This window comes from Cinclus cinclus, chromosome 26 (assembly GCF_963662255.1).
Source record: "Cinclus cinclus chromosome 26, bCinCin1.1, whole genome shotgun sequence".
In the NCBI taxonomy this organism is placed as follows: domain Eukaryota; kingdom Metazoa; phylum Chordata; class Aves; order Passeriformes; family Cinclidae; genus Cinclus; species Cinclus cinclus.
This window is the reverse complement of record NC_085071.1, coordinates 6318462-6345246: the sequence shown is the minus strand read 5'-3', so window position 1 is coordinate 6345246 and position 26785 is coordinate 6318462. Positions and strand designations below refer to the sequence as shown.

The 26785-nt window shown below is 43.6% G+C and overlaps 1 protein-coding gene across 3 annotated transcripts; it reads right to left on the bottom strand.

Annotated features, from left to right (window-relative positions):
* Positions 1-1098: 1098 nt before the first annotated feature.
* CLIC4 (chloride intracellular channel 4) lies at positions 1099-26778 on the bottom strand. 3 transcript variants are annotated; one of them, XM_062508934.1, is made up of 7 exons: positions 26609-26676; positions 15806-15905; positions 12865-12974; positions 8091-8216; positions 7204-7310; positions 5838-6019; positions 1099-5082 (listed from the first exon to the last, which is right to left on the bottom strand). In XM_062508934.1, the coding sequence occupies exons 2-7, from the start codon at positions 15821-15823 to the stop codon at positions 4918-4920; spliced, it is 708 nt and encodes a 235-aa protein (XP_062364918.1). In that variant the 5' UTR covers positions 15824-15905; positions 26609-26676; the 3' UTR covers positions 1099-4917. The 3 variants fall into 3 exon arrangements, with proteins under 3 accessions (XP_062364918.1, XP_062364915.1, XP_062364916.1); XM_062508931.1 differs by lacking the exon at positions 15806-15905 and having other exon boundaries at positions 26609-26778; XM_062508932.1 differs by lacking the exon at positions 26609-26676 and having other exon boundaries at positions 15806-16151.
* Positions 26779-26785: the final 7 nt, after the last annotated feature.

Genomic DNA, 26785 nt, shown 5'->3' with positions numbered 1-26785 from the left:
TAAGAGGAGCAGTATCACTTTAATCAACCTCTTTAAAATAAGAATTCTGTGTGCAAACTGACAAAGTCATTCCCTAGGTCCTGCCAAGCCCTCTGCCGTAGGCAAAGGAGCTGAGACGTCCCTTAGCATCAATTTTGTTTGTTTATTTATAAAGTTCACATGTTTGATCTTTGTTTAGCAACTGTTTTCATCTCCCTGTCCAGTGGTAAGAACACAGCAGTTCTTCTCTTGACTCAAAGACTCATGAGTTCTCTTTTCCAAACTCTGGAAAGCATCCAGCATCAGCTTGGAGAGCTCATCCCAAAGTGAGCCAGGAGCTCTGTGGGGACAAGGGCTGCTCCCCTGCACTGCTCACCTCTCCCAGCTCCAGGCCAGGCTCTGGCTGACCCCTGAAATTAAGGCTTTTCATTAATTACCTCGTGACTAATTCACCTCCATGACTGATTATTTTAAATGTTGCCATCACGACCCCAGTTTGCTCAGTCACAGCTTTTGGCAGTCCTGAAAAAAAAAAAACCACTAACCCAGACTGAAACATTTTGGTACTGCCAGAGCTGCTGCATTTTATTTGAAAGCAAAAGGCAGCAGAGAAACTAATCTGAAATTCAGAACAAGAGCTCTGAAATCCAGGAATTCTGCAATGGAATCAGTGCAATCTCAGCTCCTGAAATGGCAACTCAGGGGATTGAAGTTGAACCAAATTTGAGATACGTTTTTTAATGTCTTTTTAATCAAATTTCACCCATCTCTGAAAACCTGTAGAAAAACAAGCTACCAAGATCTGTTCTTAACTTTCCGCTGAAAACATGAAAAAAAATCTCACACATCTCCTGAAGAAATTGTGGAAAGTCATTATTTCACAACTCGTTCTTAATTTTAACAAAGCTCTAAATTTTCAGGGGCACCACAGCTGGTTATAATGCTAGAAATAACACTAAATCTGCCTAAATCATTGAAAAAACCCTAAACCTGAAGGCCAAAAATAGAGAATATAATTACTAATAAGTTGTGTTGTGCAGTTCAGCCCATCACTCTTGCAGTCCTGGATTACAACATGAAATCTTCAGAAATAAGAGAAAAATCTGCTTGGTAGTGAAAATATAATTTTATTTAACAATAGCTGCCAGCAGTATACTGGTATATCTGTAAAAGATGTTCCAGAAAGTGAAAGACATAAGCAAACTACAACAAATGATATCAACTCTTCAAGTATTTCTGCAACCACGCTCCAGTCCTTGATATCCTTGGGAGTCTCCATCCCCTCATCCTGCTCCCACCCTCTCCAGAAACAAAATGCAAGAGTTGGTGGCACAAGTCTGGAGGCAGATGGAGCATTTCTAACTTGGGTTACAGATTTCTCCTGAAAAATATTCACTGCAAGTGTTCAGGTGGTTCTGAGTGGCAAAGGGAGAGCAGCAGAGCTGGCTGCACTTCACCACTTTTTGTTCTGCACCCAGATAGGCATCGGTGGGTTTGGCTCCAGCAGCTCCCATTTATTCCTGTCTGTGCTCCTTTGATACCAAGTGCTAATTTGCTGCTTTAGCATAAAAAAAAAATTGATTACATCTCTCTCCTTATCACGGAGCTGCACGCAGCTCTGATCGGTTTGGACATGCCCAGTGTGGAGAAAACATGGATTTTATGGGAAAATGCAAAGTGAAAAGCTGGGACTGCCCATGTGGGACATCCAGGGAAGCTGTGGAGGGGATGGAATTGTTCCACAAGTCCCACACGCCTCTTGTTCATCAGGCCAGCCTTCCACAGCAGGGATCTCTTCAAGAAGGAAAGCTTTGTTAAGGGGAAAAAAAACAAGATAATAATGCACCTAGGATAATTGTTCTCCCACACAAAAACAGGGTGCAGGTGATGGATTTTCCCTCTGTGTTCAGGAAATACACAAGTCACCTGTTTTAATGTGAATTTAAGCATATTTCAGCTTGAGAGTAAAGTAAGGTATTCAGCATGCTAATACATGCAACCAACTTGCAAACTGGAATGCCTACTTGAAAGGGTAACTGCTGTTTTTAAATTGGAGAAGGGGCTAGAAGCAGCATTTTAAATTTAAACAGAGGGTAGATTAATTGCTCTTTGATGAAATTAAAAATGCATTTAAAGATCAGATTGTAAACAAGTTGACAGAAGTCGAGAATTTACATAGTTATGAAAGGGCTTTTTTTAATTAGTGTGGAGCTGGTGATTGGGGCCAGATGAAAGTGCTCTGCCCACACCAGACGCTGCCTTTCCCCACTGCTCTGCAGGGATCACCTACAGAGCTGGGAGCTGCTCCTCTCCACCAGATTCCTGCTCCCTCCCCGAGCCAGGAGGGGCTGGGCAGCTCCTGCCACAACAAAACTGCAGCAGGAAGCCTGAAAGACACCCAGGACAGTCAGCAGTGCCAGGCTGGAATTCCACCTCCGAGGGAAAGGCTCCGCTGCGCTGAGAGAAGGAATCCACTGGTCACAGACAGCTTGAACTCTGTTTTTACAAGCTCTCAGACACAAAATTAAAACACTGAGGGAGAAGGAGAATGGTTTGGAGGCTGCCTGAACAGCAGAGGGAATGGATTCTCCCCAGAAGAAGCCTGAGCTGGTGTTTAAGGAGGTGGAAGTCCTGGCTGTGGGTGCCCTGCACGCTGCACTCCAGGGATAATTCCCTGGGAAAGGGAGCACAGCCTGACTCCTCCAACCCATCAGCACAACTTCCAAGGGCCATCCTGATCTATTTTTGAAAGGAGAGCTAAAAACTTAAAGATATGCCCACAATCACGTGCTTCCTACAGCTCTGAATTCTACCATGGCCAAGAGCACCAAAGGGGGGCTGGGTTTGTGGTTTCTTCACCCTATGTGTCATTAAAAATGCTGTTATCTAAACAAAAAAGTCATTCCTTTTTCTAGATGTCACATTACAGCAGAGGCTGAAGCCCTACAGAGGATTCTTATGGCTGAGGGACTTTATTCAGAAGGGGAAGGTGACATTAGAAAACAGTAATTATTAAAAGGCTACAGTTGAGGTTCTCCTAACCAGGTCACTCCCCGGGATTTTCCCTCTGTGCCTAAACATTCCCGTAACAAATCAGAACAGGGATTAAGTGTATCTAAGAGAGTTGCCTTTGAAAGAGATGTGACAGGATTGCTAAGTGCCTTCATATTGGAATTCTAGCTCTTTCTAGCTCTAGGAAGGCAAGGCAAGGCACCACAAAGCCAGGTATACAAATATGGATCTGGTTCTTTTCCTCTTCTATGTGGGACTAACACCATGGGTACATAAAGTAGCAAAAGCAGGATGTTTAGAAAAGTCAGGCTGGTTTTCAGAAAGCCAATGCTTACCAAAAAAAAAAAAAAATTAAAAAAAAATTAGTGTATAAAAGTGTTTATGTGAGCATTTCCACGTTATTGCAGAATGTTAAATATTCCAAGAACAACCTAGCAGGAATAGCACTTTCCAGCTTCTAAAATCAGTTAAATATAAAAGTATCTTTACAAAAAAATAGGCATATAAGTCTAGCATTCTTTGGAGTTGTTTATGATGGTCTTTTAAAAATAACCTAGCAGATTATTCCATGCATCAAAACCATTAATTTTAAACAAGAAAACTATTCCCTGGTTTAGAAACATTTGAAAATTGCTTTTAAAAAAATTGTAGTGCTATTCCTCAGTGTTGCTGTAAAAAGATTTAAGTATAGTAGTGCAATGATTATGAGTATGCAAAACTGCAGTCCAGGTGCACAGAAACAATTGGGATCAACTCAATGGAAAGGATTGGATTCCACCACCATTTCTTTACAAAATTCCCAATTTCCTTTCAGGAAAAAAAAAAACCACAAAACCCTACTATTATTTAAGGCAAATGTTCTCTTTAAAGGTCACTTTAGCTTTCTTCAGGGAAGAAAGGGCATTCAGAGGTTCCCATCTCATGGCTCTCAGTCCATTTTGCATCACTCATCATTGCACTGCTATTCCCCACCCAGAGTTAGGACACTACAGTTTCCATGGATTTGGGCTATGACAGAACAGATGTTTAAGTAAAAATCACCAAAAAAGACCTATACAAAACAAAGGCTCTTAACTACCAAAAAGAAAGCCACTTGCAATTCTTAAGGTGAGCAGAGGGCAGCTTCCAACTCTGCTGCTTCCTGATGGGAAATCCTGACAATTACTTGTTTGCTGCAACTCAAACTTCTGACAATGCAGGTGTTTAAAGCTCCTCAAGCTCTTGAAGATACATTAAATATCAGCTCTGAGCTTTGAGCTTTCTGCCCCAGCTCTCAAACTTGGATTCAAACCTCCTGATGCTGAGATCATTCAAATCCAAGGTTCACATTGAGTCCATTCTCAACCACTACCGTGACTTCAAATCCAGGAGGTTAAAAAAAGAAAATACAACAAAACAAACCAACAAAACATTGCCAAATATTTTGCAAATGGCTCTTTTGGATACTAAGTTCCCTTCTCTATGTAAATAGGATAGACAAGCAGGTACAGTTCAATGTGCCACAGGTGTGACAGGTGTGTACAGATCGTCTGGAAAAGCAATAAATTCCAAAATACATAAATATTCCTTGTACCATACAGTGAGACAGGATCCTAAACCAATTCCTGGACAAATCATGGACCAAATGTTTACAGAAAAAAGCAGCAGGGGCAAGACAACCCTTCAGACTGAAGAATCCAGAGTCACCCCAGTGCAACAGGAACACGACTGCATCCATCATATTCGAAGGCTGGGAGAGGAGGTCAGCAAAAACAAGCCTGTAATTAAGTCTGCAAACTTTAGGTAATGACTGTACCTGGTCTATCCACCTTGACTTGGAGTAACTGCGAGTTCATGCACAAAACAATTGCTATTTGATGTGAGAAGAGCAGTCTGTTAGAAGCATTGTTATGGGATATGCAGGACGTCATCCTTTGCAAGTGCTGATTACTTGGTGAGTCTCTTGGCTACATCACTGTAAGCTATTTCAATCTCCTTGTCTCCAGGACAGGTGTTGGTGAACTCATCCCTGCTGTAAGCATTTGTCAGGTATCTCCAGATCCCTGTCATCTCCTTGGGAATCTCAAAGTTGCGGTATTTTTTGGCCACCACCTGGAATCAAAGAATTACTTTATGAATTTACATCCTTAACTTAAAACACTTTTTAAAAACTCTTGTGAGGTTATCCTTCCAACTCAGAAGGAATGGCTCCTGAAGATTCCAGAGGCTGATCCTGAGGGGTGCTCCTGGCCCTGGCTGTTCCCTCAGGGCTGCTCCTGCCTCGCTCCCTTTGGGAAACTCTTCAGCAGGCAGCAGAAACTGAGCCTGTGGCTCCATCTGCAGTACAGAACTGACACAGATCACTGCAGGCAGGGAGAGGACCCAAACCTCACTGATGTGGGCACTCTGCACTCCTGTGGTTATCCCAGCATGCCTCTTCCAAGATTCCAACTTTTTTTTTTTTTTTTAAACAATCCCTTTATTTCCCACTGTGTCATTTACTTTGTTCTGGAGCAGTTTCCCCTACAGAAATGAGCAGACACCCACTTCAGCCATTACCTGCTCACCTGATCTTCACCTTCGTCCTTCTTGTGAGCTCTGCAGCTCCCTGAGACCACGGGGTCAGAGCAGGGAAATGGGGTTTGGCTCCTGCCATTCAAACCCTCTGCTGCCCAACCTGCCCACAGCTTCACACCTGCACTGAACTCCACTGCTCAGAGCCCTTGAGAGCCACTCAAACCTTGCACAACTGCAGGTGTTAACAGTGCAGTTAAGCTCACAGACAGCTGAAACCAGCTGGCCTCAGGAATGTCACAAACCATAAATATTTCCTCCTGCGTTTCCCCTTGAAAGCCTCCAGGTTTTACCTTGACAATGTGAAGTTTGGGCAGCAGGTTGCAGTCTGCCAAGGTCATCTCGTTGCCATCCAGGAATTTTCGGGTGGAAACTGTGACATCCTCCAGGCTGTTCTCATCAATCTCATCAGGGAGGGGTGAATTCAGGTACTCATCCAGCTTCTGCAGCGTTTTCAAGAGGCCACGTTCTAAGGCTGCACAGGAAGGGATGATTCCAAAACAAATATTAAACTGAGACTGCTACCAGGTCTGAAATCCAAACCCCACATCCCTGTGCTACCCACAAACACTGAAGGATTTGTAGCCCTTGGCCAGTTTTTGTGGCCCTGACACTGCTGAAGCTGCTCCTGTGCTCACCAGAACTCTGAAACTGGACCAGAATCTCTTTAAATATCCCACATATGCAGGTTATTTTAAAGCTGGCTAATTCAGGAGTTTGCACTAATTTAAAATACTCTAAGACTGCCCACAGGGGTTTATTTTTGGTTTAAAAAGTGGCTTATGTCAGTTTCTTAAGACTATGCCTAACTGGCTTAAACTGATTAGAATTAAGCTATGCTGGGGTTTATATACATTTAAACATAATCTGTTTAATGTCACATGCTCAGCAAACAGCCCTGACCAAACCCAGAGCAGCCAGGCTGATGCTGAAACACAGCAGGGCATGGAATGCAACAGCAGGCTTAAGGAATGCAGCAGCAGAGGGCAGCACACCCCATAAAATTCCCATTTATTTCCCAACCGTTCACAAATACTTTTTTGCATCTCTCTCTTTGAAATGAAGCACAAAGGAATCCTGATTCCCTGAGTTTGGTTTTTCTTCTAAGTACTTTGAGGACAAAATTGATTTGTACTGAACTACTTGAAGGCCCAGCTGTGAGTTCTTTGCCACTTATTGATCCCTCATATGAAATCTCCTGTTTTCCCTCCACACAGAAAGGTTTTAATCCTTTAATGGAAGTGACACAAACTTTGCTTAGCTCAGAACTCTGAATGAGAGCCCTCAGTCCTAGAGAGGTGAAATGAGAGCAGCATATGCACAGAAATTCAACAATTGGGGTTGAACTTCACAAAAAACTCCGCCCGAAATTTGCTTCTGGATGTTGAAATATTTATCCTTCATTCAAGAGTTTTGAGTGGCTGTCACACAAAGAAAATCCAATGTCAGGGATATTCATGAATCACACACAGCCCACTGAAATTCTGATTGAACTGAAGTTCTCTTTGAAATGTTGAAATGTTTGATAAGAAATTTTAAAAATATTTTAATTCATGAGACTCTCAAGTGTCCACGAACGTGTAGCTAAATCTGTCAGGGAGGCACTTCCCACAGAGCTGCTCTGACAAACACAAGACAGTGGAAGCAGGAGTGACCCACCTTCATTAGCTTCTGGCCTAGAGTTCTTGATAAATGCAGAAAATTTGGCAAATATATCCATTCCAGCAGTGTTGGATTCTGGATGCTTTGGTGAGAGTTTCAGGTACCTGAAAAGCAGCAAGGAGCAGACCTACAGCACATTTAGCAGAAACGGTGCTCATTATCTATTAACTAGCTCAAAATGGCACTTTGTTACTAATTTGCTTCTGAAGTGTAGTGTCACACACTGAGGTTTTTAAACGCAGCACTTCCCAGAGGGACACCAAAGCTCATTCCTGCTTTCTGAATCAGACATTTGGTACAAGCAGAGTGTCTGAGACAACCCAGGGACACCAGAGCTCCCTTAATGCATCACACATCTTTAAGCACAGTACAGGGTTTTCCATTTCAATTAGCATCAGAGAATTATGGACTCCACATCTATTAACAAAAGTCTGAAGTTTTGCCATGCTGAAAAGACAAAACAGTTCAGTCTGTTAAAGTCAGTGTCTGGATCTGCCTGCCAGCTGAAGAGTAGAAAGCCAAGAGCCTGGAGAAAGTTTAAACACATTAAAACACATTCTCATTATAGTTTAGGACTAGGTTTTATACAGCAGACTCATCTTCATTTGCATTATTTGGACACAAATGTGCCTGTCACCAAAAGGAAGAGTTTAAAAGTGCAGAAAGGATGACTGGGGTATACAAAGAATAATTTAAAACTATTCTTAAAGAGAAAACAGTTTTTGATATAAAGATGAGAGAGCTGAGGGGAGGAAGGAATGACAAGCAGGAACTGCCTTCCATGTTTTCAGTTTATTGATGCTGAAGAACATCTTAATTAGGGCAGAAATCCCCTGTGAGAACTGTGCCTATCTGAGGTGACAAATTACCAGTTTAACACTTACTTGGGTGGGGCCAGAACATCTTCCAGGAACTCTTCGATCTTGTTCACATCTGTTCTCACTTCCCCATTGTATGTGATGAAGGGTGGGTGAGTGCCTGGAGCCAGATTCTGAAGGTCTGCTGGTTTCCTGGGGTGAGATGCAAACCCATAAAGTGTAAGCAGGGGACAAAATTTCATTGCTGCAACCACAAAAGCACTGCTGAGGTTTTCACATCCTCAGTTTTAAATAGACACCACCAGTTTTCTCTTTAAAAAGTGAGTTTACAATGAAACATTTTGAATAGACCTGCTAACAACTAACTGAAAACAGTTAAAACCAATCTCCTCCTACCTCTGGCTGTGTTTATACTCAAATCAATACAATGTTGACTACAAGAGGGGTGTCTGTACATACACCACACAAACACTCTCCCTCTTCCCCCAGCCCTACAGAACAGTTTATATATAGCATAATCTGTGCTAATCCTCCCCCCTCACACAGAGCTGCTCTGCAAAGAAGCAGCTCTGATCCAGCCCAATGTATAAACCATTTATTACGTGCCCAGGGAGTTGGGTTCCAGGCATGCTTGAACACAGTGTTTAAAGTTATGCTTCAGTTTTCTCCAGTGAAAAAAGTTATTTACAAACAGGAGCAGCACACCTGGGAGAGGAATCCCCAGGCTAGGATTTAGACATGAGAGAAACAGCAAAAAGCTGAAATACTCAGCCATTTCTAACTCTATTTCTAACTAACATTTCCCACCACCTCCTGCTGGCCCAGCAAGAACAAACACTGGCCCAGCTGAAAACTCAGCCAAGGTAAAATGGGCCCTTGGTTCCCGTTTGAACAAATCCAGACTGGACCAGAACCCTGGAGTGGGATTGAGCCGTGGCCACGTTCCTGAGCCAGCTGCAGGCATGAAGCAACTGGATTTACTGGAAACTGGAAATGCAGTTCAAGAAATGCTCCTGATGACACCAGTCAGGGAAACTAAACTGGTAACATTCACAAACCCAGTCCTGCAGGGCAGCACGAGAGAGCAGTTGGACTCTGCACTGAGCCCAGCTCACAAGTCTATCTTGTTTTCCATTTCTTACAAAATTAAGAACCCCTGCCAGAATTTCATGTCTTGCCTGCTGCTGCCCCTTTTATAGAGCCAAAGGGTGCTCACTTGTAAGACTGAATGAGAAAAGTGATCTCCATACTTTAGAATATTCCACACCCTGCTTTAAGCCAGGGGATGGAAACATTATGAACATAAGAATTGAACTCTTTTCAATTTTGAAGGTTCTGAGAAGTTATTTCTCACTAAGAGTCGCCACGGCTCTCTCAATTTTAGGATTTAAAGTCTGTCATTGAGTAATGCTTTAAGTAGCTTAACACTTCATTTAAATACAGCTTTGTAACTCCCAACAATTACAGGAAGTCATCGTGGCTCCCTTCCAGTTCCCCATGTTGGCCAGATAAAATTCCTCAAAAGGAATGTTATTTTAAAAACAAACAGGGGCAAGACCACCGGATCTGCAGGAATACTATCAAAGGCAAGCTTTAGTTCAGAAACACATTATTCCAAAGAACCAACCAAAAAAGTTTTCCAAATAACCAGAGTGCATCTCAGAGCATTTTATTCATCCACTCCGACCACCTGGATCTTTCAAGAGAAATCAAGCGGAGATTAAGATCCCACAGCCCAGGCTCAAACATAACTCAGGGTTTGATTTCCAGTTTGCTGCTCCTGCCAGGAGATTCTAAACAATTCTGCTTTAGCACAGCCCTTGGAGCACAAGCACACAGGAACAGCCTTAGAAGGCTCAGAGTACAAATTCCCTTAACGGTCAAACAAGAAGGTAATTAATGTAACAGTGAAGTTTTACTCCAGAGAGAAAGCTGGAGAGCTTAAAAAACAAACCAAACCCAAACAAAAAAAACCTTCTGTAGCCGCTCCAAATAATTCTAACGTGGTTTGTGCCTACCCCAAAGTTTACCAGGGGTTTTGGAGGCAGGGCCACATTAATTATCTGGCCATCACTACCCCCAGAGTTCAGGTGTGAACACCTCATGGCTTTGCCACAAACCAGAAGAGTAATTAGCATGCAAATTATTTCTTGTAGAGCAGACAAAATCCAGCCCCCAAATGTAATACATTTATAAATTACACAAATACTGCAATGAGGATCTGAAGAGTAACATGGGGAAAAGTCAGCACTTAAACCTCATTTCCTCAGCAGCATTTCACACTGCTGTAAGTTGGATTTACCCCTGTGTGGTCTTTAATATTTCATTTTAATATTTCATATTGTTATATAAGCTTTGGCTCTTAAATGAACTGCAAAAACTCCAAATGAAGATGCTTCAAACACGATTTCAGCACTCAGCTGAAGGCAAGCTGGCCCTGAGTGTTGTTCCAAGGCCAACAAATGGTTTGTGCACTGCAGCTCTGCTCTGGCCTCCAGAACAAACCAGAGCCCTGAGCACTGAAATGCTGCTGCCCAGAAGGGAAGAATGAAGCCTCTGTGTGCCCAAAGAGAGGGAAGAAATGCCTGATTCCTTGCAGAGGGTGGGACTGCCCTCCTCCCTTGCCTGTGTGCATATTTTGTGTGTTGGGAGCAGAGCTGAGAACGGCAGAATGTGCCTTTGTTAGTGCAGCTCTGGAGGGCAGAACACACGGCAGAGTCAGGCAGAGCAGCCTCAGATTTTCCTGTGTCCCAAGTCCCTCACTTGTGAACTTTTGTACCCAACCACGACCTTTTCAGCCTCACAAACAGACAGAGCTGGCCTTGCTGTTGTGCAGCACTGACATTATGAGGCAGAGGCAAGCAAAGCCTTTTTTTCTGGTTTTGGCCAACAAAATAAATTCAGTTGTTTAAAACTATTCCTGCTCTGCACTTCCAGTTTGTGCCTAACAGGAACAAAGAGCAGAGGAGATGATTGGCTTGAATAATGTGCTCATAAAAGCAACTTCTTGTGGTAATACTAAGGCCCCACCTAACATCTATTATCATTCTGGTAGTGATAACAAGGGGAAACAGCCCTATCTGATATCAAACATTTCCTATTAAGCACTCAGCTGGATGTGATGATCTGCAAGCTGCACTGCTCTGATCAATCCAGTGTTCAAGGTGTATTTATGGACATCTAAAAGTCTAAAAGGAATTAAGTTTGTATCAATATCTGTTCCAACCTGGATTAGCTTCAGTGGTCCTTTGCTTCCTTTCCCAGAGAATCCCTTCAATGCACTACACAAAGGTGGTTTATTTGACCCATTCCCCTGCAGATCTTTATTTTTGCACTTATTTTGTGTTTTCCCCTCCTCAACAGAAAAAAAAAAAATAAACCTGAAAGAAAGCTTTCCTTGTGTAAGGAAGGTCAACTTTAAACATCTGCAAGCAATTTATAAGCTAAAAGTTAAGTCTTACATCCCATTCCCCCATCCAATAAACTCCAGTTGCCAAGGGGACACAAAATAAAGCCAATTCATCAGGAATATTTGGCATTTTAATGAAACCTAAACTGGTTCAGCAGTAAAAAGCCTTCCAAGCCTAAAATATCTCTGTCCACCTCTTCCTCCTGCCCCCCTCCCCAGTAACTGAATAGGTTGAACAACCCCATCATTAAAGGAAAAGGAAATCCCAAAGTACAACATGAACAAGTTCTGCTCCTGGCTTTGCACAAACCACAGGCAGGGCTCGGTGGAAGATGTGACACATTTGGTTTATGGGACTGGCAGCACCAATATTTGCAGGGAAATCCCACCCTGGCCAGAAAAGCTCTTTGAGCAGCTCTAAATGCACCCAGAGCTGACAAAAGCTGCTTTCTGCCCCTCACCACACATGGAAATCTTTAACACTCCTCTCCAGCACTCAAGCAGCAACTTCAGTGATTTTTTAAAACCCAAACAAATCACCTCCCACCAAAAAAAAAATATATAAAAAAAAATCCCAAGAGGTTAAGTCCAGCAGGGTGATTTCTCCCTTCCACGCTGGATTCAGTGCAGAACACTGAGTTTCTGTAGGCTTTATTCCTGACATTCAGGTTTGGAGGCATTGGCAGCCTCCCCTCTCTGCAGAGCTGTGACCAACAGAGTTTTCCATCAGGGCTGGGAAAACATGACTTCACACCCAAAGCACACACCAGGCCCCTGCTGAATTTAGCACTTTCATAAAAAAGAATGGCCAGCCTGAGGAAATTAAGACTCCTGGATTTGCTTCTCACTGGTTTTAGCCACCAAGGTACTCATTTCATAGAGGAACAGTTGTAATTTAGGTGATGGAATCATGATTTATCTGATTCAGCTGACACTGAACAAAGGCAGAATATTCTACATGTCCTTCCCACCCATTTCACTTGGATTTACCTCACGGACAAGTATTTTCATTATTATTGCACAAAAACCAAAATGATGTTAAAAACATTAAGAAAAGGAGAAGGCTGCCCATTGTTTGTGACAATTATCCATCACTGGAGATTTGGTCAGAGGGTGGTTGATTCAAAATATCCATCTGTCCCCACTCAGGGGATCTTGATGTGAAGTCAATAAAAGAAGAGTCAATATTCAGTTATAAAAGATTTTGTGTGAGTTTTACAGAAGAGCACCACTGAACAAATCCATGAGAACTTACCAGACCCATCATTTTTGGCTACACCATCAATGAATGCTCTATTTACATCCAGGTTGTCTCAGTCATTTATTAGGACAGATTTTAATTTCAGAAAAGCAGCCTGTCAGTCATAAAAGCTTTGTACCACCAAGGGTGCTGAAAACTCTTGCTGGTGCCACAAATCCAGTATTCCTTACCTCTTCAGGTCCACTGTTGTGACACTGAACACGACTCCCTTGAGCCACAGGATCATGAAGAGTCTCTGGGAGAAGGGACAGTTTCCTATGCTCTCACCATCACTGCCAGCCTGCAGGACAGAACAGAGCATTCATGTCAGCAGGGCTGTGCCCTCCACTCATCTCACAAACACTGCAACACCTTTAGTTATCAACACACACTCAGTACAACAAACTGCCACATTTGGGGAGATTTTGCTTGTCGTGTCCTCCAGCTGCTCAGAAAATGTCTAGAGCAATATTTCATTTATCTTTGGTACTGACAATGCTGCAGCTGCCCTTGGCAGAGGAACATCCTCCTCTGAGCAGCCACACCTTCAAAGGGCACTTTTCCAATGTCACTGCTGTTCTTTGCTCTTTATTATTCTTTTTTCTTTCTTCTCCGAGGCACAGCTAATTAATTGGAGTCATCATCTTCCAGTTCAGTGCTCCTATCTCTCTCTGTGCAGTGCTCCAGGGAGCCAAATGCAGCCAGGAACTGAGAATTGATTGTACTGCAGGTGTTGTGAGGAAAGACATAACTGTGAGTACATAGAGACTTCACTGACAATTAAATAATATCCCAAAGGCATTTTTATAGGCAATTTATCAATCAGTCTTTGTCCTAGAACAACAAAGGCCCATTAGAAAGCAGCAGTGAGCTCCTCAGTGATAGCACACATCTCCTCATCGCTCTGACAATGAAGGATGCATTGCTGAGTTGGAAAATTTTAGTTTTTACTGGGCTAGAATGAGGCACTGGAAACCTTTGTTATAAAATTCAATCCTCTGAGAACTGGTTCAGTACTTAAAGCAGCCAAATATGTCAGATTATCGTGACGTGTACTTTCTTATTAGATGAGTTTCAATGGATTTTGCTTATTATTATTATTATTACTAAAGTCCTTCCAAGAGTGATTTTCATCAGGGCAATTCTCATAGCCTGGCCAATTCTTTCATCATCATAATGAGGAGAATTCAGAAAGACTTTGCAAGTTAAGAAGAGTAACAGCAGGATTTTCAAAGGCCAGGAAAACAGGAAGTTTTTCAGTGAAACTGTCTTAAATTCAGAAAGCTGTTTTGGGTTTTGTAAAGTCCTGGGGCCTTTGCAGATAAAGCTGAGTCTCTCATTTCTGCAAGTGTCCCTCCTGTCAGAGTTTCCAAAGACTTGGCTGCAGATACAGAGTCAGTTTTCTTCAAATCTGTATTAGTGTCATTAATGAAGACTTGAAAGAGAAAGGAAGTGGTTTTGGTGCCATAAATTACAAATTGCCTGTTTTATCTTTGGATAGTAGAGTCAAACTTGCAGCAGATTATTTGCAATGGATTAAACTGCTCAGGAGACTGAATTCTGGAAGCATCCAGAAAAAAGAAAAACAGAGCCAGCCTGGGCACCGTGCCCTGCACTCTGTACCTGTGTGAGGATCCCAGTTCAAACTTCAAACATAGCCTGGGTTACACTGCAGAAACAGCACAGGCTGAAACCCCCATCCCATTAAACTTTACTTGGCCCACTGGAATCTAAAAGAAAGCCACTTGAAAATCATAGAACTGCTCAAAAATTGTTTAAAAAGTCAGGCATGGCACTGACCTGTGGCTTTCATTAAGGTCCCTCCTCCTAAGCTAAAATCAAAGTGACCAGTAAAAGGTCAAATGCATTTACTGATCCCAAAACTTTCCTTCTCTCCCAACACAAGTGCAACATTCAAAGTGAGCAACCAACCAACAGCATCTGCTTCAGTTTAAGACAGGCTTTTTGGATTATTTGAGTCAGAAGAAGGGATTAGAGCCCAATAACAGTGCTAAGAACAAGCCCTGATGCACTCTCAAAGCTCAACAGCCCAAACCGAGCCCAGACTTTTCTGTCTGCAAACGTTTGTCCCACTTCTGCTCCAAAAAGTCCCAAGTTATTCTGAGCACATAGTGGAAAAGGAATGCACTCAGAATGCCAAGGAACTTTGGCTCCAGTGCTCTGGAGCCAAGGAATTCTGCTCTGTAACTGTTTGCCCAGAGGCCCATTCTGTGTCTGTGTTGGATGCCCTGGCTGCTCCAGCCCCTCCTCAGCAGCAGCCAGCTCTGGATTCTCCCTCAATCCATGGATTCTCCTCCCAGGGTCACCACTTCGGTGGATGCTCCTGCAAGACTCACCCCTGGCTCTGATTTTCTCTGCCAGAACAGAGATGTGCTGGAAATAAACTCCAAACTTTCCATGTTACAAGAATATTCTGAAATCTGACACGACTTGTCATGAAGGGGGTTAATCACAGAATAATTGTTCTTTGTCACTGCCTTGTCTTTGAATTCAGGTCATAAAATTCCAGGATATCATCAGTGTCTAATCCTCATCAGCATCAGAGTAAAGCAAATATTAAATGCTGATTCTTTACACTAAGCTCAGCATTGGTTATTTGTTATTTAACGAGGTTATAGTCATTGTATACCAAGAAGCTTTGGGGTTTAATTTCAAATTATTTTAAAAACCAGTCTAAAAATCTTGATTGCCAGCAATATTGGAAACATTACAAATGGCAAACTGCCTGCAATTAGGGCTAATTTCCAATTCTTCCATCGCCCACTGAAGGACATGTACTCAAAAACCTCACCATGTATCTAATTTCACTGAATTTCAGGTTTCCAACTGTAGGGATTAGGACCAGAGGTAAAGTGCCACACCTCTTGCACAGTGAGGAAACACAGAATTATTCACTTGTGTGTTACCCTCTACAAACTGAACTCAAAAAACTTCTGAAAAGGTGGCAAAAAGGACCTTGCTAATTGTAAGACGTGGCACTGGGAGAGCAGAGCACACACCCACCAGAGCACTGCTCTACAGCGTTCTATGAAAACAAATAAAGCTATTTTTAAAGAAACATTAAATAAGAAAGGAAGTTCAAACAAGAATGGGAGAGTTGCAAGGCAGTACCACAGAGCAGCTGCTCATTGAGAAGCCAGCCTGGTTTATCACAGTGAAACTCCTGGAAACTCCCAGAGCCCAGCAGCTCAGTCTTTCAGGAGTGCAGCCCCTTGGAAAGGAAAAAAAAAAAAAAAAACCAAAATCGATTTATCTGCAAGTCTGAGCTTAGCTCAGAAGCCACCTCCTCCCCTTCTCTTCCCCTGAGCAGTGATTTCATTTAAATGAGACTGTTTCTCCAACAAAACAAAACCCCAGAGAGTACAAGTAATCAAACATCTGTTTGAGTGGTTGAAAAAGCTAAGGAAAGGGGGGAAAATCCACTTAAATTGTGAAATGTTTGTCTTTACAGCTGCATAAAAATTAACCTGAGTCCTGACACGAGAACCTGTGTGGATTTACCTCAGCAAGGGAGTGCTGAAGTTTATTGCAAGGCTAACAAAAAGCCAGACAAGCAAAGAAACATTAAAAGGGCATAAAACCCTTCTTATACAGCACAGATCTGAGAATTCTAGAAATCTGAGATTTCTAGATTTCTGCAAAATAGTTTCAAATATTAGCCAGTTAAAAGGAGCCCACTACAAGTTTCCCAAAATGGGTCAAAATAATAAAGTCAAAGTGCATCTGATAAGCAGTGTAACACAGCTCAGTCTCTGCCTGCAAAAATAAAACAAAAGGAAAAGGCAGAACACCAGAAGACCATTTATTAATTTACCCAAAACTCTCAAGGGAATTTCTCCCAGATCTGACATATCAGAAGTGGTAAAAAAAATTGGATGAAGAGGGATAACGATATTCTAGAAACATCTCACAGAATATTTTTCACTGGAGCCATCTGAGTGCAGTACCAAGGAAATCCCCACTCTCCCAAATAAGAAATCTGCCCTCTGCAAAGTCTAGAGGAATAATGTTCCAGCCAATAAACAGATTGAGGGGAAATGAAAATAAATGAGAGGCTATGCTCAAATTCTGAACTCAGTAATCTTGAAATAAGTCTTGAGTTCTAACAGCAAAAACCAAACCTGCTGAGAAAACTGCATGAGCAACCCAGCATGAGGCAAAGCCATTGCCTCAAACCAGCAGATAACAATCAATTTTGCATGTTTAATGAGCAGTAAGCTCGTTCCAAAACTGAGTAATTAATAATAATCCTTTAAGGATTACTGTTTTGAGAGGAAATGGTTGAAGGTGAACTAACAAAGTGATTCAAGTGAAAAACCTGCAGCAGTTCCAAGGGCTGAGGTGAAGGAACAGGGGAGACACAAAGGAGTGGTTTGATGTTCCCCACATGAAAAGGGTCTGGCTGCATCAGCCCAAATCCTTGGACCTTTATCTGGCCAAGCTGAACAGCCAGAATTCCTGGTGCAGATTGAGGGTGTTTCCAGATAAGAGGTAAAGGATCACACCCGTGGAAGGAGTGACAGTAATCGATGGAACAAACACTCCCCACGGTGCCATTATTGCAACTGCTCCCCGTGCTCAGGCAGGGCAGGGAGGAACCTCAGGGATGCTCTGCAAACCTTAGAGGCTTCCAGTGGCTCCAATATCGATGAATATTGATGTTTTCCTCTTATTCAAAGAGCAAAACAAGTGACAAGGTAAGTGAGGAGCAGGGCTGGAAAAGCTTATCTGCAACAGTGTTCCACTCCTTGTCACCTTCCCAGACCTGCAGTTTGAGAAGGGAGGTGGTTTGTGTTTTTAGGGGAGGAACAGGTCAGGGAGCAAAACAGAATCAGGCCCTGATTAAATCCGGTTCAACCAGATTTAATTGAGGGCTCAGTGACAGGGACACTTGCTGCTGTCACCTCTGCCTGTCCAGGACAGGGCACAGCTGGGGCCTCGAGCTCCAGGGCAAAGCTTTTCCTTGGGCCACCAGGCTGAGCATACACAAACAGAGCATTTCAACACAGGGGTGGCACAAAAACGGGGCTGACGGCCCAAAGAACTTCCCTGCCACGATGAACAAAACCAGGAAAGGTGGGAATTAGGGAGAAAAACCAACAGCACATCCTGCAGAGGGTTCAGGATATCACAAGTGCCTTTAGAAAGTGAATTTTTCATTTGGTAGCTCTGTGTGAAGGTAAACTCTCAAGTCCCAACCACCACGCCCTGCCCAAATTTAGCTCTATTGAAGACCAAGGCCATCACTGCTACTTTAAATGGCCATTCCTTTGAGAAAAACACAGGAAAATGGAAAACAAAAAGCATCAGGTCGGTGCTCACACCTGGAATTCTCTAAGAGAATTAGCCAAAGATAATTAGTGCATATTTGCTATATGCTGACTGACATGAACACACCCAGGGCAAAACCAACCTGAGTTTCCAGTGCCTGTCGTGACCTCTAGCACCATTTGTAACCAACCCAAGTTCCACTTCAGCTGAAATTCCTTTAACACTCAAAAAATACTTCAAAAATAATTAACTCAAGTCCCTGTGTTTGCTTGAGATTTCAGCAGGGGAAGGAAAGTTTGTCAGCCCATCCAAGCTGCCTCTTTAGTCATTACCTCTCTGATAAGTCCCCACTGTGTCACACACTGGACTGGAACAGCCACTGACCATTTTAGGATGATGCTATTTTTAGCCCTGTGATGCTGTTCCCAAGAAAATAATTAGCAGACTCATCCTGCACACTTTCCTGCTCATCGCTGCCCAGTTCTCACTGAAAAGCTTCAGGAAAATGCTGTGGGATCCTCATGATGTATGGAAGTAAATTCACAATTCAGCAGAATTTAATTAAGTGCTTCTAGTCCTTTGGAGAACAGGAATTATTCCATGCTCATCCTTTGGGAGAATCAGATGGAGAGTCCCAAACCTGCTTTAAATACAAATCACCATTTTCTTCAGTGAAGAAATGAGCTTAATGACAGGAACAGAAAACCCTGGGTTTACTGTGGACAGACTCAGGACACTTCCTGCCCTGGCAGAGGAAAATCCAATTATTCACTAATGGCACAATTATTCACTAATGGCACAAGCCTGGCATCTCAGCTGTGGCAGTATCTTGAACAGGAGGTGGTGTTGAACAAACCCCACATGATCACAGGGGTCACACTGACTAAAAGGTGCTGGGTAACATCTTGACACAATCTTGCAATATTCTGGTAGAAAACTGAAAGCAGACAATTAACTCTGCCTGAAAGCTGCCTTTGGGCGTCTAGCACATAAACCCAGAGTGGGAATTGTTCATGACAGTGATTCTCTCTCCCTGGACTTATTGAATTTGTTGAAGTACAGTGTGTGCCTTGGCTACAGCCCAAGAGACCCATTTCCAAACCTCCCCAACCAAATCATGAAGCACCAAAGTGAGAGGAAAGAATTGCAAATTCTGTCATTGGGGCTTGGAAGAACTGACTGAAATCTGTACCTGTGGCATTTCAGAGCTCTTCAAATAAACCTCTGAGTGTGCATCACTTCCATGGGACGGGATAAGACAGAGTTTTGTTTGTGGTATTTTATAAGTTCATTTAGAGAGAGATGAGCAGACAACAACCAAGAGCTGCTCCAGCTTCACCCTGGGCTGGTGCTGCTCCTCCTCCTCCTCCTCCAGGTCATTCCAGCCCAGCTGACTTGGACTGAATCCTTCCAGGAGCTGCAGAACCCAGAGGAGTTTCACGTCAAAATCCCAGCCCAAAAGGCAGCAGCTTGGAGCTTCAAAGGCTGGGAAAGCACAGGATGTGCAGCTAAAACCACAGCCTCAGCTCAGCCTCAGCCCACAGAGGGAGGTGGTAATGAACACAGAAACTGCCCCAGTTCTCAGCCTCCAAAAAGCCAGCCCAGTCCTGAACCTGCTCCCCTGCTAGCACAACACTCAGATGCTCTGGGGGGGAAGAAACATTATCTGAGGCCCAAAGTGGGGCTGGAGCTTGTCTTTCAGAAGGAAGGGGCTGAGGAAGGCTCGCTCTCTCTCCAACACAAGCACAGCTAAAAGGCACCTCCCTGGCTGAGTTCCCCCTCCCCTGGGTCATGGCAGCTGAGTTTCACCTCTGGGATCTGTGTCCTGATCTCCCTGAGCTCCAGAACACCATGTCACCTAATGCAGAAATCACCAAGAAATCTCCTTAGACTTGCTTTGATTTTCTTTTTAGATAAAACCACATGTAAAAAAAAAAAAACCAACAACAACAACAACAAAAAAAAACCTCTCCAAAGCACAAAGCAGCAAAGTCCAGCCAAAATAGTAAAGTTCCAAGAGAGCCAAAAAACTCTGAGGCTGGTCCAGTAGCACTGACTAATCCCATTAGCTCTTCTGGGGAAAATATACAGATATGACTTCACTCCTGGATTACACTCCTATATTTAGTTTATACCTAATATGGAGATTCAGTGTGCAGAACTCAGTCATTTCCTTTCCTCGGGTAAGTTCCTTGCCCTTTGTGTGGCCAACAATACAAGGAATAAGTCTGAACTCTCAGAGAATTCCCACACAAAGATGTTTGTAATTAACAGTTTATGTTTTACACTTCAGCAGAAACAAACACCCTAAAAATCCACATTGTGCCACAAATGTATTTGACTGGAATTAAAAACCCCAAACTACTCAAAGCAAGTTTTTTAAAAAATTGACTGTTTGTTTTTGGGGTTTTTTTTAGGGAAAAAATATTCTAAATAAAGGATTTAAAGCTCCTGAAGTCAAACCTCTATTGAAACTCCTGTGAAAGCAACATAACAATTTTGGGTTTGGGTGTGCTACTGTTAAAATATGCACAAACTGAATACCACAAGGGAGCACCTAGCATCTATTTTAAGACTAAAACTGTATTATTCCACAGTGAAGAATATACAGGGAAAGAAAACCCTAAACCTGATTAGGACAATAAGATGTTTGTTACGGGTTATTTACCACAAACTTTGAAGATAAAAATCAAATTAGATGGATAACAAATACAGATGTAAACTATTTTTCCACGAACCATCAATTTGCAACCAACCACCACCTCCTTAATTAAATTTTGTTGTCTTAGACAAACTAAGTGCTTCCCCTGGCAGACAAAAACCACCTTGTTTTCTCCCACGCTGTCCAGTTCAGGCTTTACAGAACTGCACTGCTCAGTTCACTGGGAAAAGAGAACATCTACCAAAACAAGGCAACAAATCCAATTACTGCCAAGTACAGTTATCCAGTCTTAAAAGTCGTTCTTGTGGATTTTTAAGTGGTATGTCCAGCCTGGCCAGAAGCTGGGGTTGATGCAGGCACTGTTACAAAAGCTTGCAGGCCTTGTGTTTGTCACATCACAAGAAATGTTTCATTTAAACACAATCTGAACACACACTGGTGAGAAAATAACAATCCAGGGCTTTTTTTTTTTTTTTTCCTTTTGAGCTAATGAACACTTTTATAAAAATCAAACTTTTAAAGTCCAACAGTCACTTCCCAGAGTACCCAGCTTACTGTTCAGCTTGGAGTTCAAGGAATTCCCCAAATAGATTCTTCCAAATGCAGATTTCTGGAAAGGACAACTCAGCCTTCTAAAATCCATGTTCAGAGAACCAAGGACTTGTCTGCTCTCCTCATTCCAAGACAGACAGGCTTGAATAAAGAACTCCTTGCATGCCCAAGATGAGGTCAGGACAGCCATGGAGGGAGCAGGCAGTGCCATGAGTCACTCCAGGCTGGGAGGGGGATGATTACCAAATTCTCAGCAGCTAATCCTGTCCCAGTGCTGCCCAGTGCCAGATTAGCAGGGCCTCCCACCCACTCCCCAAACTGATGGAAGGATTTCTCCTATCTTGTTACTTCTCAACAATCAAGTACCTTTATGTCCACACAAAACTCCCATTAAAGAGGATCTCACTCTCTTCATACATTTTTCCCAGGAATGCTGGAGTTCAGTGTGCCCTTCCCTGCTTGGTGAACTCATCACTGCACACTCACCCCGTCACAGACTGACACACAAAACATCGAGGCAAGGCTTGCATCCTCAATTTTCCTTTATCCCTGACTTTGTCAGGCCTTAAAGTTTGCCCCACAACGTGTGCTCTGACACACAGGCTTTTCCTTCCACTCCAAGCCCTCAGGGGGCACTCTGAGAAATCCCAGCTGGGAAAACTGAGGCCGGATTTGTCCTTTGCAGCAGGATCTGCGTTGCAGGAATGTGTCCATGGCATGTGTCCCACACAGGGAGTGACCCACAAGCACCACTGCCCATGGGCCATGCAGCCCAACCACGAGCTGAAGTTTGGGAATTCACAGTTTTTAGATCCCTCTGAAGGGAAAGGAGAAGTGCCTGAGTGTTAAGACAGATTTCAGGTGCAAAGTAAAACACGAGTTCTCCTGACAATCAGAGCTGTCTGTGTGTTAATCACTGGGAAGGGGAGAAGAGATGTCAGGAAATACAACCATTACTCAGAAGCAATTTCTGACTGAAGGAAAGCTAACTCATCTGTGTAATCCCTCTGGAAATGATTGCCAGGAGGTTTTAAGCTTACTTACCAATGATTTGCAAAAAAAAAAATTAACATTTACACTTGAGGCCATCTCTGTACTTTTAAACAACTCTGTACCAAGAGCACCACATCCTGTATCACCAACCAGACTCAAATGAAAAAGCCAAGGATGTTTCTGGCTGTGAGGACTTTCCCAGGTAGAATTTAAAGGAATTACAGTTTGCTGGCCAGAGAAGGAAAAGGCCTGATTTACACCCACTGAGCACAGGATATAACTAAATGGTTACACCTCGGTTTACAAAGGGCTCCTTTACAACACTCCCAAGAAATAACCCTCACATGACATTTTGCTGTCTACACCAAGCACATATCAAAGACAGGCTGAGGAGGTTCTCAGCTGCTGAGGTTACATCAAACCCTCCAAGGATGATCTTGCTGCATAAGGAGGAGACTTATCTAATAAGATTATCAAGCAATAACCCTGCCATGACTATCTCTGAGAGGCAGCACTGCATGGCTCCAGTCCTGTTATTTCCTTGTACTGATGTGCCTTTAAATTGCACAGCTACTTTGTGGGTGAAAAAATAAAATAAAATAAAAATTCATGACAAAGAAGCTCAGGGATGGTTTGTTATAAACCAGTGTACAGAGCTACAAGGCTCCAGAGTGCCACAGCAGAGCTTACATAAGGGAATGAGCACAGGGTGAGACAAAGGCAGACCTGAATCCACACAAATCCACCCCGTGGAGCTGCTGCTGGAGATGCTCACATCCCCTTCCTGCCAGGGCCCAGCAAACTGCACTGAACAAGAGACCCCGAGCCCAGAAGATAAACAGTTCACCTGCCAAATCTGCTTGCTTCACACACATAAAAACAGAGACAAGCTTCTGCTACGATCACTGCGAGTGTTTCAGAGTGGGGTATTTATTAAATGTGAAATCACAGCTTTTTCTTGTGTACTGACAGACAATTCAAAGGTAATCAGAGAGTAGACTTTATCTGATTTTCAACACAGCTGCCCCATTTCGCAATGACATCTGATTTGGGAGCTGCCAGAAATCCAAGGTCTCATTAATTAGCAAGTACACACACGTTACCCAGGAGAGGGGAGACCTTCCTCACTGCTTCCCTACATCTGCTCCAACCCCTACCGTGCCAGCAGAGACACACAGCTCTGAATTTCTCATTTGTGGTGTTTGTTTCCTTTAACTTTGAGCCTGCTGTCCCTCTGTCTTCACCTCGTTATTAGCAGAGGATGCAATCACTGAGTGCCCTCCAGAATGCCCAGGGCTGAGCTTTCAGCAGCTCCATCCTCACACACTCCCTTACAGGAACTGCACAGACAGTTTTGTAACTCTGTTCTGTGATTTCCACAGGTGACTGGGTCTATTTAACCAAGTCACTCCACCACGTTTTTTATTTACAATAAAATTCCACACACCATCAACTAAAGCACAGCTATTATTCCAAGTGACCTGTCTGAGCTGCACTCAGATCCCAGAGCTCAAGTTTCTCGGAGCACATTCACCACAATGCAGCCTTCACTGCTCTGAAATGCCACTAGGGCACATAAAAATATTCCTGTTAGACAATGGAAGCCTCCCTCGTTAATAAAACATGGAACAGAGGAGGAAACCAAATGAAATCGGATACATCACTGGTTTTGTCCTAATCAGCTCTCAAGAGAAAAGACTCGGCAAATATTTACACTTGGTTTAAAAGAGACCACAGGCAGCCCACCAGCTCCGGAATAAAAAAGTGCTGAAAGTTTTCATCGTGACACCAAGAAACACATTCACCGCTGTAACAGATTTTCTTACCTAAGTACCCCGATGCTGCACGGAGTTCTCACAGAAAATACAAGTTACAGCAGATTGATACATTATATTGGGGGGAGGGGGGGGTAAAAACTCATATCAATTTGCCGGTGACAACACCCTGACAGAGTAATTCCTAACTGAACCCGGCCATGCGTGTGCCCCTCCCCATGCCCTGCCCATCCTATTTTGTTACTGATCACAATTTAATAAGGCTCAAACCCCACAGTTCGGGCACGGGGCCAGACCCTTTCTCCTGCTTCACAGGTTTGTTTCTCAAGCTTTAATCCCTACCTTTGTTTCATCTCAAGTCTGGCTGCTACAATCCTTTGTGCTCAGGTCATGCAGTCACCGCCCCTGGGCCGCGGGCGTTGGGCTGAGAGCTCGAGTTTGGTCCAGAACTTTTTCCACTAGCTCTGTCTGAAGAGCTTCCCTGGCTAGCAGGGCACAGGGAGATCCCAGACACGGCTTGAAAAGTGATTTTTCTGTGCGGAGAAACTCCCAGTAATTTCACAATTTTTTTTCCTAGATTGCCCCCACAACCACGTGGAAAAGCTGCAAGTGAACGTCCCATTGACAGAGGAGAAAAAAAAAAATCACTAAAAAACAAATTTAGTGCTCCTCTAGACAGACACTGTTGTTCTCCTCAATAAACATATTCTGCTAGCAATTTCTGAAGTGAGCACCTAAATGAGTCAGAAAACAAGATTTTATTGGTGTTAAAAAAACGCTGTCCTGATAATCCTCAACAGCTTCAATAAAGCGTGGGACAGGCAGCAACACCCAAGTGAAACAACTATTTTGGGTCTGTCTGCTGGGGCTGGGGTTACAGGAAATAACCTTTACCTGAAGATCCTGAAGGCAGGCAAGAATAACTTCTTATTGTAACCTGAACTTTATCCTTAGGGCAGACAGTGCTCAGTGTGCAGCAGTCATCCATAACAAAGGCAAAAGGTTTCCTTAAGGGGAAAAAAATCCTCACTGATAACCCTAAATTTAGCCTTCTTAAATCCATACCAATAAAGAAACTTCAACTGAAAAGGACAGAAAAGTGCTCTGATTTCCCCCTTTCATATCATCTCACAGTTTTATTGGTCCAATTCTGATTTAATCAGAATGACCACATATCTCTCAAAACTATTTTTACAGCTTTTTCCATGCCACGCCTCATGCATGAAATATTCTCTTTAAACACGCCCACAAAGCTGATTTCCCTCTGCCCCCAAATCATTCTGCCATCAATCACTGCTCGAGTTAGTTTAAAAATAAGAAAAATCAGCTGAAGAACTTTAGACAGATGAAGATAAATTGGCATCTTATATTAATTACCCAGTGCTATAAATAATTCAAAGTAATCTGTAACTTAATTGCTACAGTTTTATGTTCTAACCTCTACACTAAGAGCCTAAATATTCTGACCAAAATCAGGTCTGGAATCCTCCACTGCAATGCTCTCCCTGGGTCCCGTTAATGCTTCTTCATTAAGAAGAATTAAAAGAGGAAAAATTCAACACTTTAGAGTATCATTTAAGAAATAAAATCTATATTCAATAACTTATTTTCAAAGCTCTAGCTGGAAATTCTCATGTTTGTCATCGTTGCTTCTATACAAAGCAATTCCTAAGTTCCCTGATGAAGAGATCTCCGATTTTCTCACTGCAATTAAAAGAAACTTCATGTGAAGAATTTAAATACTTTTTCTGCAGAGGCTTTCATTAAAGGACGTTTAAGCACAGAAAGAGAAGATTGCACTGATTAATTTGTTTTACTTCTGATATGAAGTAAAAGTAAGATGCTGCATCACCCAGAGCCCCGGAGGATGCAAAATATTGCATCATACAGCAATAAATGAATGCAAAACATGTGGAGATACCATATGGTATCTTCGCCAGATAAGGGCAGTACAACACATGCTCATTCTTCTAGTTTGGATAAAACCCATAGTGTTACTTTACATATTCGCTTCCCGTCATAAAAAGTAGACTTTTGTGGCGGGGAGCGAGGAGTAACTCGTGGTTTTGGTGCCTTTTTGCCGCCGTGCTGCGCTTTGCCGGGCACACAAAGCCGAGCGAGGGCGATCCATTGTGGCGCTCGGTTCTCTCCTTGCGCCAGCGCTGCCCGCGGTGCTGGCTCGAACCCGCCGCACCCTTTGCTCTCCAACCGGAGAATCTTCCAGCAAAACGCACCGGGGACAACACTTTTCCAACAAAAATTAGAAAAAAAATAAAATAAAATAAAAAAAACCTGAAAAAGTGACTTTGCTTGCGGTCCGCCCGGCGGTATCGCCCGCTCCATCTGCGCTCCCTGAGTCACCGCGGCTCCCGCACACGCCCTCGGCTCCGCTTTTGTGCTCGCACCGTGCCGGGAGCCGCCCCGAGCGGAGCCGCGGGGTGTTCGGGGGGTGCTCAGAGGGGCTCCCCACTGAGCCGTGCCAGGCGGGGAGCGGGGTCCGCGGGGAGCGGTGTCCGAGGGAGCCGTGAGGGGACTCGGAGCCCTCAGAGCCCCCGGGCGGGAAAGCGGCGGGAGGAAAGGGTGGGGGGGGAAGCGCCCACAACGGTCGCGGCGCGCGCGCGCTCCGGCGCCCAGACGGGACGAGGCTCCCTCCGCCCGTACCTTGACGAAGAGCTCGATGACGGGCTCCTTGTCGCTTTCCTTCAGCCCGTTAACCGGCACGGACAGCGCCATCGCTCTCGCTGTTGCAGTCCCTGCCCCGCCGTGCCTCGCCCGCCGCTGCCACAGCCGGGACGCCGCCGCCGCTCCGCTCCCCTCACCCGCCCTGCGCGCGACTGA